Source organism: Prionailurus viverrinus, chromosome A3 (genome assembly GCF_022837055.1).
Source record: "Prionailurus viverrinus isolate Anna chromosome A3, UM_Priviv_1.0, whole genome shotgun sequence".
NCBI lineage: Eukaryota > Metazoa > Chordata > Mammalia > Carnivora > Felidae > Prionailurus > Prionailurus viverrinus.
This window is the reverse complement of record NC_062563.1, coordinates 93,894,205-93,908,794: the sequence shown is the minus strand read 5'-3', so window position 1 is coordinate 93,908,794 and position 14,590 is coordinate 93,894,205. Positions and strand designations below refer to the sequence as shown.

General features: G+C 36.6%; 1 protein-coding gene across 1 annotated transcript in view; it reads left to right on the top strand.

The window, feature by feature from the left end:
* The first annotated feature begins 7,434 nt into the window (after nucleotides 1-7,434).
* The window catches only part of LRRTM4 (leucine rich repeat transmembrane neuronal 4), a 713,234-nt gene continuing 706,078 nt past the window's right edge, over nucleotides 7,435-14,590 (top strand). The window contains exons 1-2 of the mRNA XM_047853570.1: nucleotides 7,435-7,517; nucleotides 9,349-10,895. Coding sequence (XP_047709526.1) covers nucleotides 7,514-7,517; nucleotides 9,349-10,895 — 1,551 coding nt within the window. The 5' untranslated portion in view covers nucleotides 7,435-7,513. The remainder of the gene's footprint in view (nucleotides 7,518-9,348; nucleotides 10,896-14,590) is intronic.

Here is a 14,590-nt window from a genome sequence, read left to right as displayed (position 1 = left end):
AATACTGTGTGATATTTTTGCTTACATTAATGAGTAAGACAAAAGTGAAACAGTATATACATATATTAGAATTTTCCTTGTTCATCAGTGACATGGTATATTTTGTTCCATCAGATCATAGTTTTCAAATATTACATATTTGAAATTATATACATTATAATTTATATTTATATAATAGCTATTTATAATTACATAAAACCTATTTATAATTAAATGGTTATAAACAGTATACTTTTAAGTTTAATCTGTTACTAATATTTTCTATATCACTTTCTTAAGTGTAGATACTCAACAAAATAATAAATCATATTTTGAACTTCAGCTTTTGCTAATTTCCTTGGTGTGAAAACTCCTACCATGGTCAGTTCCATATTACTAAGGTGAGGTCGCTGAATGCTCTGTGTGTAACAAAATGGTTTTGAGATAACAAAAATTTGTATTATATTCTTAGTTCATAAAGTCTCAAATCTGTAAATGGAATATTAGATCTGCCATATCAATACTATATGTTTTATATAAAGCTCACACATAAGCACTGTCCCCCTGTTCCAGTGTAGGACCAGTTGTGGGTGGAAACGTCTGCTACCTAGGAATTATAAAAAAAGTATGGTCACTTTCTCTCATTCTCTCTTACCTCCTCTCACCCTTACTTACTATTGTTTCAGACTGCCCCAGAAATCTTCTTGGTTGACTTAACAATTATCAAAAGGTTTTTTGATCTCTAGTCCTAGCAGATGTCAAAAGATATTTCTCTTTTTCATGTACAGATTGCTAGATCCTTAATAGCTCCATTGGACCAAATTTCCCTTGACAAGGATGACATATTTTTTTCTTCATCTATCTAGTACCTTCCAAACTTGATTGGTTTCTGTTTTTGTTGTTTGTTCGTTTGTTTGTTCGTTTTTTTGGGCAGAGGGGCAGAGTTTGCAAACCCTTTCTGTTGGGGGTATCACCAGGTTTTAAAATGGCTTCAGGCCGACACTTTCTCTGTCATATAGTCATCTCCTGTGTGGAAAACACATGTGCATATTTTTTATCCAGACAAACTGAAAGTAAAAGCCAGTCCCAACACTGTTTTAATTCACTAGTTTATAGAAAAGCAGCTGGATAGAAATCATGTCTGGCAAATGGAATAAGTTAAAGTTACCTGCTCAGATGGCTCAACCTTTTTATTAAGATTTGTGGAGAAGACACATTATTTCATTTCCCTTAATTCCAGTTTCCCAAACAGCTTCTCTCTTGCTCTCTTTCTGAATAAGTTGCTCTCTTAAGTTTGCATTTCAAAGAGATGGTTTAGATAAGAACTTCCAGAGAAGACTGGGTAGAATATTTACATCTCAAAGGCATAGAGAAAGAATGCCTGTTCCTCCAAGTAGCACTTTTGTTCCCTAAGGCCAGAATTTTTCAATATAAGCCTTCATTTTGAGATAAATAGTGGAGGGTTTGGGATTAGTTAAAATGGTAGGTGAACTATGAATTGTTTCTAGAGCTGTTTCTGGTTTTATAAACATTTGTAAGATAAGAGCAGTTGCTTTTAATTGTTCAAAGAATTGGCTTGCAGCCCCAATGATATCAAGAGGTTGAACTACCCATTCAATTAAATTATCCTCAGTTTGCTTCTTTATATCAGGGAGAAGATCTTCACCTAAAACGGAAATAAAATATTCCTGTATTCTATTTTAGAGCTTTGTCTTTCACTTGTTTCTCATTCCCTCTGAGTCCATTTAGCTTAGAGGAGGAGGCCTAAAAATGTTATCAGGCTCTGAATATCAGCTTTCAATTTGAACAACTTCTAACTACTGAGATGCTTAAAATATCATTTGAAATATCTTGCCAGAAAAAAAAAATCATCATTTTTAGCCAGGACTAGTTTCAGCCATTTACAAACAGTAAATGTTCCTGGAAGTATGAACCACTGACCTGTAAAACCAAGAGGCATCCCCAAAGAGGGTGGAGAAGATATTACCCTCCCAAGATCCAAAGCCACCCCCAAAGATAACCAGAAGAAAGAGACATTTTTTTTTCTGTTTAAGGGAATAATGTAGCAGTTTATCACAAAATCTCTCATGGTTCTGTTAACACTATGAAGGGTTCTTATGGGGACCCTCCTTCCAGAGTATATACCGAGGTATCTGTAAGGCCACTAATTTGGTAGACTTTTGTTTATGTTCCTGCTGTCTCTTAATAGTGGAAAGACAATTCAGACAGAGGATGAGTAGACTGAGTACTCAGATAACGAAAGGCGAGGGGGGGGGGGTGCGGGGTAGATAGGAGGCAATAGGAGTTACCTCTGCTTGATGATCTTGTTTTTTGTTTTAATATATTTTTAATTTGGCATTAGGCTTTTTAGCAAATATGTCAATGAAGCTATTTTGGAATTTTGAAACTTTTTGGAGACTTATGCATACCAATTAAAATTGATACCCCATTGTATTTATTTGTTTTGGGAACTCTTGCTTTCAGATTTTTTTTTCAACGTTTATTTATTTTGGGGACAGAGAGACAGAGCATGAACGGGGGAGGGGCAGAGAGAGAGGGAGACACAGAATCGGAAACAGGCTCCAGGCTCTGAGCCATCAGCCCAGAGCCTGACGCAGGGCTCGAACTCCCAGACCGCGAGATCATGACCTGGCTGAAGTCGGACACTTAACCGACTGCGCCACCCAGGCGCCCCAAGAACTCTTGCTTTCAAATGCACTTCTAAAATGAACAATCTTGTGTAATTGGAATGTTCCCTATTGGGGTTTGGCACCAATGCCCAAGAAAGAGTTTGTGACATGTCTTTGTTGCAAAAAGGTGGTTTTATTAAAGCACAGGGACAGGAACAGTGTCCAGAACAAGCTGCCCAGAGATTGTGAGGAGTAATTGATTATATACTTGGGAATTGGGGGAGGTAAAGGCAAGGGGAAGTTTAGAGGATTTTCCATATGCTAAAGAAGACTCTCAGGATCTTGGAAACCTAACTATTGTCAAGCTAAGGTTGTTTTTCCCTCTTGTAAAGCATTCATATTAAGACAGTTGGGAGTTCCTGGAGGAATGCTGTACTCTGCGTGCCTCAAATACTTGTCAATGGGCTGCAGGTTATAAGGAAATTTAATTTTGTCATTTCTTTCTGCCTTTGTTTCCCACATCATTCCCCATAATGGCCGCTGTAATTCTAGATTGCCTTTAGTAAAATTTTTCCATTTTTGTAGGTATGTACAGCTTCTGAGACCCACATTACTTAGCCATAAAATAAGCAGGTGTGCCAGAAGGTGGCACTCTCAAATCTTTGGAATGTAAGGATCCTATTTCTTTTAGGTACGCCTTTGGTGTCCCAGAGCAAAATTAATAATACCTAACAGGGATGTGTCACTGGCTTGAGGATTATGTGCATTTTACAGTGTTCCTCATTACCTGGAAATTTTCTTCAGGTTGCATGTGACCTAGTGTCAGTCTAACCCATTCCGTAGCCACCTAATCCTAACATGAAAGTCTTAGAATTAGGTGGCAAGTGCTTTAACAGCTTTTAAGTGTTCCACCCGTGCCATCCACCAATTTTGTAGCTTTGGCTTCCACGATTCCCATTAGCAATGGCCTTTACCTTATGTGCCTATTAACAGAAATCAACAGTAGCCTGGACAAGAGATGGCATTTTGTGCCCTGCTAACAGTTTCCAATGTGGAACTGAGTACGGAGGAGAGGACCCAACAAATGGGGACTGCAAACTGGGATTCCAATCAAATGAAAAACTGCAGAATGAAGCACCAGGAGTTCCCAATATGGCGTCTGGGGACTGAACCAAAGTCTAGGGGCTGAGGTTCTGGTAGAACTGTTACCTTAAGCTGACCTGCCCTGGATAGAAAGACAATTATGATTATTATAATTATGATTATTTATTTTAGAGAGAGAGAGAGAGAGAGAGAAAGAGGGACAGAAGGAGTGGGGGGGGAGGTTATCCTGAGCAGGCTCCACACTCAATCCCTCAATACCTCAATCCCCTCAATCCCATAACCCTGGGAGCATGATCTGAGCCAGAATCAAAAGTCAGATGCTCAACTGCCTGAGCGACCTAGGTGTCCCTAGAAAGCCAATTAGACCAAGAGTTCAATGCAAAGAGAGCAGAACTCAGAACTCAGAGGAACTTACCTGTGGCGCTAAGAAATGGCAAGAAAGAAAAATAATTCAAAGGATTCATGAGTAATTGTGCCTGTGTTTCTTGTTGTCCCCTCAAATACACACATTTCCTTTGAATTCCATTACTGCCACCAAAACAGGTGAACCAAAATTCAACTCCATCATTTCTAAAGATCTTATCGCCTTTATTCGGTGATTCATGAATTGGGGAGCGTTCCATCTAGCAGATAGAAAGGGGCTCTAAGAAGCCATAAAAATGAGACACTGTTATAGACCAAAGGGAATAGGACAAAGATATTATATTAGAAAAAGGCAGGTTGGTTGTGACAAGGTCACTTTCCTTCAGGGAATAAAGGGAACTATCAGACAGATGACCTTACTAGTGTTGACCAGGTGATTCCTTATTGACTGGTTTAAGATTCTGTTTTCCTGGAGTGGCCAAACTGTAATTAAGTTAAATCCTGGTTTGTCAATATGAGGCTTAACATAAGTAACCCCATTTGGTGCCTTTGTCTTATTTTTAACACACTACAATTAAGCTAAGGTGTAGGTATACCACCCTCATTTCCTTCGGTGAAGGGTGTGTGTGTGTGTGTGTGTGTGTGTGTGTGTGTGTGTGTGTGTGTGTGTACATGTAAGTAATACCAGGACAACTCATTCCAAAGAAGTCCTTCTCACAACATCTTTCATCCCTCTTAATTCTCTTGGCCCTTTTGTGCCCTCACAGTGTGTTCAAGAATCACAGTGTATAATTGACTTTTGACAAAATTCTTCGTAAAATCTGCATGTGATTTAGTGTCTGCTTTGGAATTTGGCATCTATTAGATCTTAGTACTTCAAAGAAAGCTTGCTTTTTAGTTGGTTATTACACCATCAATGTGGGTAACACCATTAGATTTTTCCAATCCACTATCAAAAGCTGCTCTTTCTTATATCTTATATTCAAACAAAGGAAAATGTACACATATGTGCACAAGCATATGTATATGTGCATATATGTTATATGTACCACGTAGTCATCATATTTAAAAGAAACAGAAAAACAAATAAAAAAACCCATAAAAGATGAAATGAAATCCATACAAAATTCATCTCCCAGGAAAATCTACTCTGTACAGTAAATATGTACAAAAGTAGACTCCCTAATCATCCTTTTTCCTGTGTTCTCTGCCTCTACTCACCTTGCTTTATACATTGTGGTCATCATTCCCTGTCAACAAATACAAGTAATTTTATTTTAATTTTAAGGGCAGCATGTGTTCTAATCATGAATGTATTAATTTTTCTTAACATGACCCTCTATTATTGAATATTTGGGTAGGATGTTTGTTTCTATGTAAACTATACTATGAACAAATTATATGTGTATCATTTATGTTTATTTCCTTAGAAAGGTATACCTTTTTCATTAACCAAATAAAATTCCCTCTTTGGGTGTTCATTTGCATTTCAATAGGTATTAAGCCTTAAGCCAAAAGTATACATTTTTAAAATAGAAATTCAAGTATCAGTTAATGAGAAAGGGATATATTTGGGGGGACATATTATCTCTTTCTGTTCCTTGAAAAATCTTAGTAATTAGATAAATTGCCTGTTACTGCCTACACATAAATCTGAGTCAAATTATTTATGTTATTTATATGATAAGCCCTCCTTATTAATATTTTGGCAGTTGGTTAGTAATCTCATCTAGCAGTCTCTCTCCGTGTTACATTAGTTCATTCTTTTGGATTGTTCCAAAAATCTTCTGCCGGAGGATTATGAAATAAACAAGTAAAGAGGAGAGACAAAATGGAAGGTGATGCATCATTATTTTTTTTTCTCAAAGTCCAATGCAAGTTGATGGAAAGCACAGGCTTTTAAAAATATATATTGCAGGTGTTTCATCATTTCATCTTTCCTAATTGTGAGGATACTTGGCAAATTTTAGAGAAATACAACAGTGATACAGAACTCACATGCTTTTTTTTTTCTTCTGGAATTGTACATTATAAGTAACTTGCACGAAAAATGCATTATGAATGTAGACAACTTTAAAATATGGTGACTGCACAAGGATGTCAATTATACTCTGGAATAAAACTCTTATCTAAGTAACATTTAGTTTCTCTTAGTTACCTGCACATTTGTTAATAGAGTATTAAAGGTAACTACTTTAAGACTAAGAACGTACACTTCAAGAAAGTAATGATCCAGACTGTTTAATAAGATGTGCAAAATTGCATAGTGTACTTAATGATCAAAAGTTGGGAATTTAAAAATTAGATCTAAAAATTTTAAGTAACTATCTTTAAAAGTGATATCATATTTTTCCCTTAAGATTGCTTCTCTCTGTGACTTGCTTAAAAAATATAAATAAATAAACAGACAGCAATAACAACAACAAAAAAGCTCAAATAATTTCTGCTGAAAAAAGATAATAAATCTGTGATCTGTGCAAAGAAAAAAAAAGGCCCAGGGAACTTTTAAAAACTGCTAATTGGGTAATATTTAGCCAGTATTTTACTTATTAGTTAATATCACTGAATGGAATCCTTGGCATAACCCTTTCATAATATATATATATTATTGGAGAGAAAAAAAAAGTGATCCTGTGCCTTTAATTTCCCTTTCTGAGAGAGGGAAGGCTGCACACCACTGACAGGCTCACTTGTTCCCGTCTTTAATGTGCAATCTGTTTTCTCCAGCGGAGGGCACTCAGTGTATCACAAACTCAAGCATTAGCACCAACAAGCTCTGAGCATCATCAGTCTCTGGAAAGCCTTCTGAATTAGACAAGGGCTGCCTCTCAGCACAGCTACAAAACACTTTAAACCTGACCAGCTAAATGGATAAACCTAGCCTGCATAGCTTTTAAACTGGGGTCTCATACAGCACAGGAGGCCTACTTGCTTCAAGAACTGAAAATCCAGAGGATGAATTGCTTTATCTGGGAATGGCAAAAGCCAGCACAATAAGGAATGCCAGGTATTCTGAAGATTTTCTTTTTTTTTCCCTTTTTTTTTTTTTCACCTCTCTTTTTACAGAGAAGTTGGTTACCTTCGAAATGGGCTGTAGCTTTTTTGCACAGATTGCCAATTACTGCTGATGGGTCTCTGGTGAATTACACAATGGTCCTCAGAGCTTAGAGGCCCTCCCCCTCCCCCCCCCACGGGCTTCCTTTTCCCTGCCCCCCCCCCCAATCCCACCCCATGCTGATTTTTTTTTTCATATATGTATATATATTTTTTGCCTGTCCTCTCGGGGGAAGTTTGTATGGGGCTACTAGCTCACATGCGGGATCAGAATGGTGTGAATGACAGCCGCACTGTGTCATGAAGGTGGTGGTGGTTTCAGCACGAGAGACCAAATAAGAAGAAAGCTGAGAGAGGGGGGAACCGTTTTTGGATGACAAAGGATGGGTAAGTGAACTTTTGTTGTTTCCTTCTTAGCAAAGCTGATCCTCTTGGCTTCCTATTCTCAGTCGTGGCATTAGCTGATAAAAGACGGGGAAACAGGCAAAAAGCAGCAGCCTCTGAGTTTGCCAGTTGACTCAGTATAGTTGCTATTATATTTTTAGATCATTTTCCTTTTAGTAGTTTTTTCTTTTTAAATCTGTAAATGCATAACACGGACTCAAACAGACTCTAGAGAAATATCTTTAAGACTGTCTCTTCTGTATGCGTTTCTACAGCTTGGGAATTGAGCCTGAGATAAATATTGTGTTTGCTTCTATTTCTTGATAATATTAACCACGCTTGTATTTCTGGTCGCGGTCAGGAAGAATGTTAACACTTTACTGTGTGTGTGTAGGGGTGGGGTCGTTACTTTATCAGAGGTCGCTCAAGGGTTTGTTTTATCTTTGAAGCTGTATCCTAAACACAGCTTCCAAATTTCCAGCAGTCATTTGCCAGTCTTATTTTTTCAAGTGTGACTGGCTTTTTTCCCCCCTTTCCCCTGTCTGGAAGAGCTGGAATGTATTTCAATGAGATTGTAACTGGCAAAAGGACAGAGAGCAAGATCGGGTTTCAAATTAAAAAAAAACAAAACAAAACAAAAACCTGGTTGAGTGAAGGAAGGAGAGCTTTTTAATTAGAGGTTTGGCTGATTGCCTCTTGCTTAAAATATGAATATTTAAGATAAATAAAGAAACTGCAGCACACAGGGTTCCCCCCCCTTACCGCTAAGAAATAATAAATCTACTGTTGACAGAGGAAAGAAGTCCCTTAACATGCTATGACTTGGAAATGCAGCACAAGTGCCAATACATTGCAACTTTGCAGGTTTTTGGAAGTTAATGGAGGTAGGGGAGGAAAAAAAAAGTCTGAGAAATTTGAGCAGGTCGGTTTGGAAATGGGGGGTAGTAGTCTATTGCTTCTCTTCTTGTTTTTTCCCCAAATTTGCAAAAGCAACTATGTTAAAAATAACAGCAAAACTAATACTACACAAAATTATTTTTCATTTTATGCAAATATTTAATAAGAATTTGACAATCTTAACTTTGACATGTTCTGTGTTATCAGTAGTTAGGGCTCTGGGCTGATGTATCTATTGCTGGGCAAGAGAGCCACAGTAGGCAGGTCCTCCTGAATGCTGAGAGCATATATGCTTATTAACACGTTGAGAGTACCTCACACTGTTAGTAGTCTTCATACCATGCTTCACTGGTTGCCCATACTAGTCCCAATGCCAGTTGTTCAGAGCTCATGTATTGTTATTCCATTATGCAATAAGGATACAGTTTCAGGCAGGGCAAACTTGGGTTACCTTGACAGCTTACTGAACCTCTTTTGTCAAATCAAAGTCTGTTTGCTCAACTAGGAAAGATGTCCAAGTACAGGGTTTTCTAAGTCACAGTTTTGCCATTACCGGAAGACTCGGTACTCTTCATTTTGGTGCTGATGTTCAACAGAATGACTACCCAAATATTATTGTTATTAAAATGTTGGCGTTAAGTGATAAGACAGGCTGTGTGCTTTTCAGTGTTGATGACTGTATGAACTCCTGAAACTCGGGAAAGATTTTCTTAGTTCCACGGCACTGTGGTGATTTGAAAATCAAGGAAGAAAGAAGGAAACCTGAATAGCAAACATGCAACACTGAAGAAAATAAGACTTCAGATGTTGAATACATTGTTCTTAAATCAACTGTCCCATGACTGCACTAGATGGAATGCCCCTGATATCGGTAAGCTGGCGGTGATTTATATTAATAGCTTTACAATGTGCATTTGTCTTCTTTTTAATATTGTAGGTTTCCGTTTAATTACGCAGCTGAGAGGCATGCGTGTGGTGCTAGTGCTACTTCCTACACTGCTGCTTGTTATGCTCACGGGGGCTCAGAGAGCTTGCCCAAAGAACTGCAGATGTGATGGCAAAATTGTATACTGTGAGTCTCATGCTTTCGCAGATATCCCTGAGAACATTTCTGGAGGGTCACAAGGCTTATCATTAAGGTTCAACAGCATTCAGAAACTCAAATCCAATCAGTTTGCTGGCCTTAACCAGCTTATATGGCTTTATCTTGACCATAATTACATTAGCTCAGTGGATGAAGATGCCTTTCAAGGGATCCGTAGACTGAAAGAATTAATTCTAAGCTCCAACAAAATTACCTATCTGCACAATAAAACATTTCACCCAGTTCCCAATCTCCGCAATCTGGATCTCTCCTACAATAAACTTCAGACATTGCAATCGGAACAATTTAAAGGTCTTCGGAAACTCATCATTTTGCACTTGAGATCTAACTCATTAAAGACTGTGCCGATAAGAGTGTTTCAAGACTGTCGAAATCTTGACTTTCTGGATTTGGGTTATAATCGTCTTCGAAGCTTGTCCCGAAATGCTTTTGCTGGCCTCTTGAAGTTGAAGGAGCTCCACTTGGAGCACAATCAGTTTTCCAAGATCAATTTTGCTCATTTTCCACGTCTCTTCAATCTCCGTTCAATTTACTTACAGTGGAACAGGATTCGTTCCATTAGCCAAGGCTTGACATGGACTTGGAGTTCCTTACACAACTTGGATTTATCAGGGAATGACATCCAAGGAATTGAGCCGGGCACATTTAAATGTCTACCCAATTTGCAAAAATTGAATTTGGATTCCAACAAGCTTACCAACATCTCACAGGAAACTGTCAATGCGTGGATATCATTAATATCCATCACTTTGTCTGGAAATATGTGGGAATGCAGTCGGAGCATTTGTCCTCTATTTTATTGGCTTAAGAATTTCAAAGGAAATAAGGAAAGCACCATGATATGTGCAGGACCTAAGCATATCCAGGGGGAGAAGGTTAGTGATGCAGTGGAAACCTATAATATCTGCTCTGAAGTTCAGGTGGTCAACACAGAAAAATCACACCTGGTACCCCAAACACCCCAGAAGCCTCTGATTATCCCTAAACCTACATTTTCCAAATCTGACCCCACCCAGCCCACCCTTGAAACACCAAGCCCTTCCCCAGGGTTTCAGATTCCTGGCACAGAGCAAGAGTATGAGCATGTTTCCTTTCACAAAATTATTGCAGGGAGTGTGGCTCTGTTTCTCTCAGTGGCCATGATCCTCTTGGTAATCTATGTGTCTTGGAAACGCTACCCAGCCAGCATGAAACAACTTCAGCAACATTCTCTTATGAAGCGGCGGCGGAAAAAGACCAGAGAGTCTGAAAGACAAATGAATTCCCCTTTACAGGAGTATTATGTGGACTACAAGCCTACAAACTCTGAGACCATGGATATATCCGTTAATGGATCTGGGCCCTGCACATATACCATCTCTGGCTCCAGGGAATGCGAGGTATGAACCATGATCCTCCTAAAAGCATTTCTGCTGCGGGGAAGGAGAGGTAAATGTTTGAAGCCCTAGAGGTGTCTCTAATCACTAGAAAGATTAATGACCCTTTTGCTTTTGGGTTTTTGCTCAGTGTGAAAGGTTACTTAATTAAATTACAACCACCAGGAAATTGACTGTTTTCTTTATTTTTTTTTAAATGGTTGAAACTTGAAGGAAGTTCATTCAAGGATGAGATTAAGTTGGAATAAAGCACTATGTTAAAACATCTGTTTTTTTTTTTTTTAACAGTTTGTATACAGAGGTTGGACTTACAAACACACATACACACAAAACTTTTTCATTCTAAAATTAACGTCTGGTTCTTGTTGTTTGACTTCTGTAATGGAGTAAAGAAGGAGAGACCAGCTTAATTTAAAAACAAAGTGATTTTACCAAAATTCCAGGAGGTAATGAAGATTTAAACCAAAGAGCAATTTACCCAAGGGTTGATTTTGTTGTAAATTTTTAGTTATAATTAAAGCATGCAACAGGGATCTCACAGGGATAACTTTCCGTGTTATTTGCCATTTAGTTATTATACCAGCATAGAGAATGTCAGAGGCCTACTGTGTAATTGTATTAGGCTTTTAAAGATGTTTTTCTTTCTTCTTTCCTTCCTTCCTGCCTTCCTTTTTTTTTTTTTTTTTTTTTTTTTTTTAATTACTGGACATAGATCACTTTTCATAGGTTTTCTTAAGTGCTGGCTATTTGTATGTAATCAGAATGAAACTTAAGTTCCATGTTTTGGCTATGTCCCTGGTAACTAAAATCAGGTCCTGATATTGTGGATGATTTAGCAATAATATAATGACAGGCATAACAGGGACTGTTTGTCAATGTTGCTGTCATCCCCAACAAAAATCATGTATATTCTTGTGAAACTTATCCAAAACTAAGTGATGCAAATATTTACAAATAAAAAGAGAGAGATTTGAGTTCTGGGTATTTTCCCTTATTGTAACATTAGCTTCAAATGAAGGCATTCCATGTTACCTTATTTTCATTTTCATGAGATTGAAGTTTGGATCCAGTTTCTGATTATTTAATTTTAAAGATTACTTACAGTAACTTGCTTATGTATAGAAAATAGTCACAGATTTCCAACTTGTTGATAAGTAGTACTGGATGCAAATTATTCTTTGCTTGGTAAAGTTGATCAAAAAGTACAAAGATCATGACTGCCAAGGCCTTGTTGCTGGAATAGAGTAGCAAAGAGAGAAAGTAAGTTCTGGCACAATGTTGTCTTAATATCTAATTTTAGATGATTTGTTGTTCAAAGGAAAGTTTAAATGAGTATTTAATGAGTATTTTCCCCTTTTTATTACTAGTTATAACAGTTGGAACAAATAGTTTGCTCTATGATAATATATACCCAAAGTTTCCATAGTTCTAAAGGCAGATGCTGAGGGAAACGTTTTCAGACAAAGCACTGAGTTTGAAATATTCTCCAACTGAGTAGAATTTGGAATACTGAACTATTTTTCACAGAGTTCATTTTCTCCTTTTTGTGTATGATTGAAAATAAGAATAGTAATCCCAGTAAAACATCCCTGAAAGAAACCTGCCTAAACAATTAACCTTAAAAATTAAGGAGAATAAGATATTTTATATGAGTCCTAACAAGACTTGATGATTTTATTGCAGGCTGACATTTATACAGTGTACATGAACATTAGTAAAACAAGTTCATCCAGTTTTATTCTAGATTCTCTTTGTATTTTGAGATCCTCTTAAAGCATAGTAGTACAAAAGAGAAAGGAGAATCCAAGTCCATTCATTCATTTTCTCTGGACTTTTGTAGTAGAGAGGTGATTTTTATTTATTATAATCACCAAGAAAGAAGAAAGATTCTTAAAGAACTAGGACTTGAGTATAGTGATTTCTAAAGCTTTTCCTGAGTTCTTAAATTCCAGAGATTATTCTTTTAAAGACCCTTGACTTTACCATGATTAGAACGAAATAAAAACATGTTTTATTCCATAAAAACATGAGTGTTTCAAATCACATTTTGATACTATGTGTATTAGGTAGAGGGGAGTTTACGGTCATGAAATTGCAGTGGCACTGTTGGAGTTGAATGTGGTGTTAAGACATATTAAATAATGAAGTACATAATTAAGTGTTGTAATGAAGAAAGTTGAAGTGGCAACTCTGCTGAAGTAGATCAAACTCTCCGTGCCCTAAAACATGGGAAATGGTAGGTTATGCATTTAAGACCATTAACTCACAGGGTCTAATGAAGCTGCATTTGAGTGAATATTAACCTGTTTTCCAACACAAACACATACAAACATTTCAGCCACCACTCCCCCCTTTTGACAGGATAGTCAGTCTACTACAGTTGTAGAAATGAGTTATAAGAAATGAGAACAGTTATAAGAAATGAGAAAAAGCAAATTCTTAGAAAGTGTGGTGAGAACCATAATTTCCCCTTATGTCTTTGTCACTATGGAGTAAAATTTCTCCTGTTGAGAAAATTTCTCTACAGAATGAAGCCAAGAGAGAGGAGTGATTTGTCCAATTCTTTTAGGACTATAGAGGTGTGCCGAGTTATAGTCTGCTGTTGCTTTTATAAACCTCACATATCAATAGCTTAGAAAAATAAAGAATCAATATATTTACAATACAATTTTGTGAGGTAGTCTTTTTTTTAATTCAGAACACCAAACTCTACCCAATAAAGCCATAAATACTTACTAGAAAACTTAGCACTAAGTGCCTTGAAAACAAACTGCATTAAATTGAAACTTCCACTTATACACCTGTTATATTTAGTTATTGTGATCTAAATATAGTTAAAATACCCGTTTTGTCTATTTCTTTTAAGAAGAAAATAAAAATATTAAGATCTCTGATTAGAATGGTGTCTCTGAGTTAACATACAAATATAAAATATAGCATGCAGTTCAATAAGTGAATAACTTTGGCTCTATTCTTTATAAGTTTTAATTTTTGAAAAGTCCACATGCACATTCTAGCTTAATACATTGAAGAAGGATATTATAATACCTTAGGCAGTAAAACTCTCTTATATCTATAAAAGAAGAATAGAGTAGATAGTAGTGAATAATTAATATGATATATGGCACAATTCTAATAGATACATACATCTCAATCATCATACTTTGAGTGGAGCAGTGTGCTTGGTTGAACTGAATCATTTAATTTGTCTCTCCTCAATATGTGCTCTGAAAGGAGTACTTCAAGCCAGAAGGATACAGCTTTGCCTGAAGCTTAGTAAGGTGTTATTAAAAGAGAAAATTGCAAATAGGTACTTTTGAAAATAGTTTGTAGTGCTTTGCATAGCTTTATCTCATTAAAAATATTACAAGAATTATGAAGGTACTTTATTTTGCATACCAAAATTTTACTTGATAATTATACAGAACAATTTTGAACACCTGTTTTTTTCTAGGATATGTTGTATTAACTGAAATTAGCAAGGACCTTTATAAAACTATTGTGAGTATGGGAGAAGAGAGAACACTTCAAGTTTGTCTTGTGAATTAAAAAAAAAATGAAATTGGTAAAACCTTAACATGAATGAATAAATGAAAGCGGTCTCTAAAGAAATTCTCCATTCCAAGTATTTTAAAAGTTAACTAATTGAAATATAAAGTTTAATGATCCTATAATGCTAAGAGTGCTGTCATTAGGAA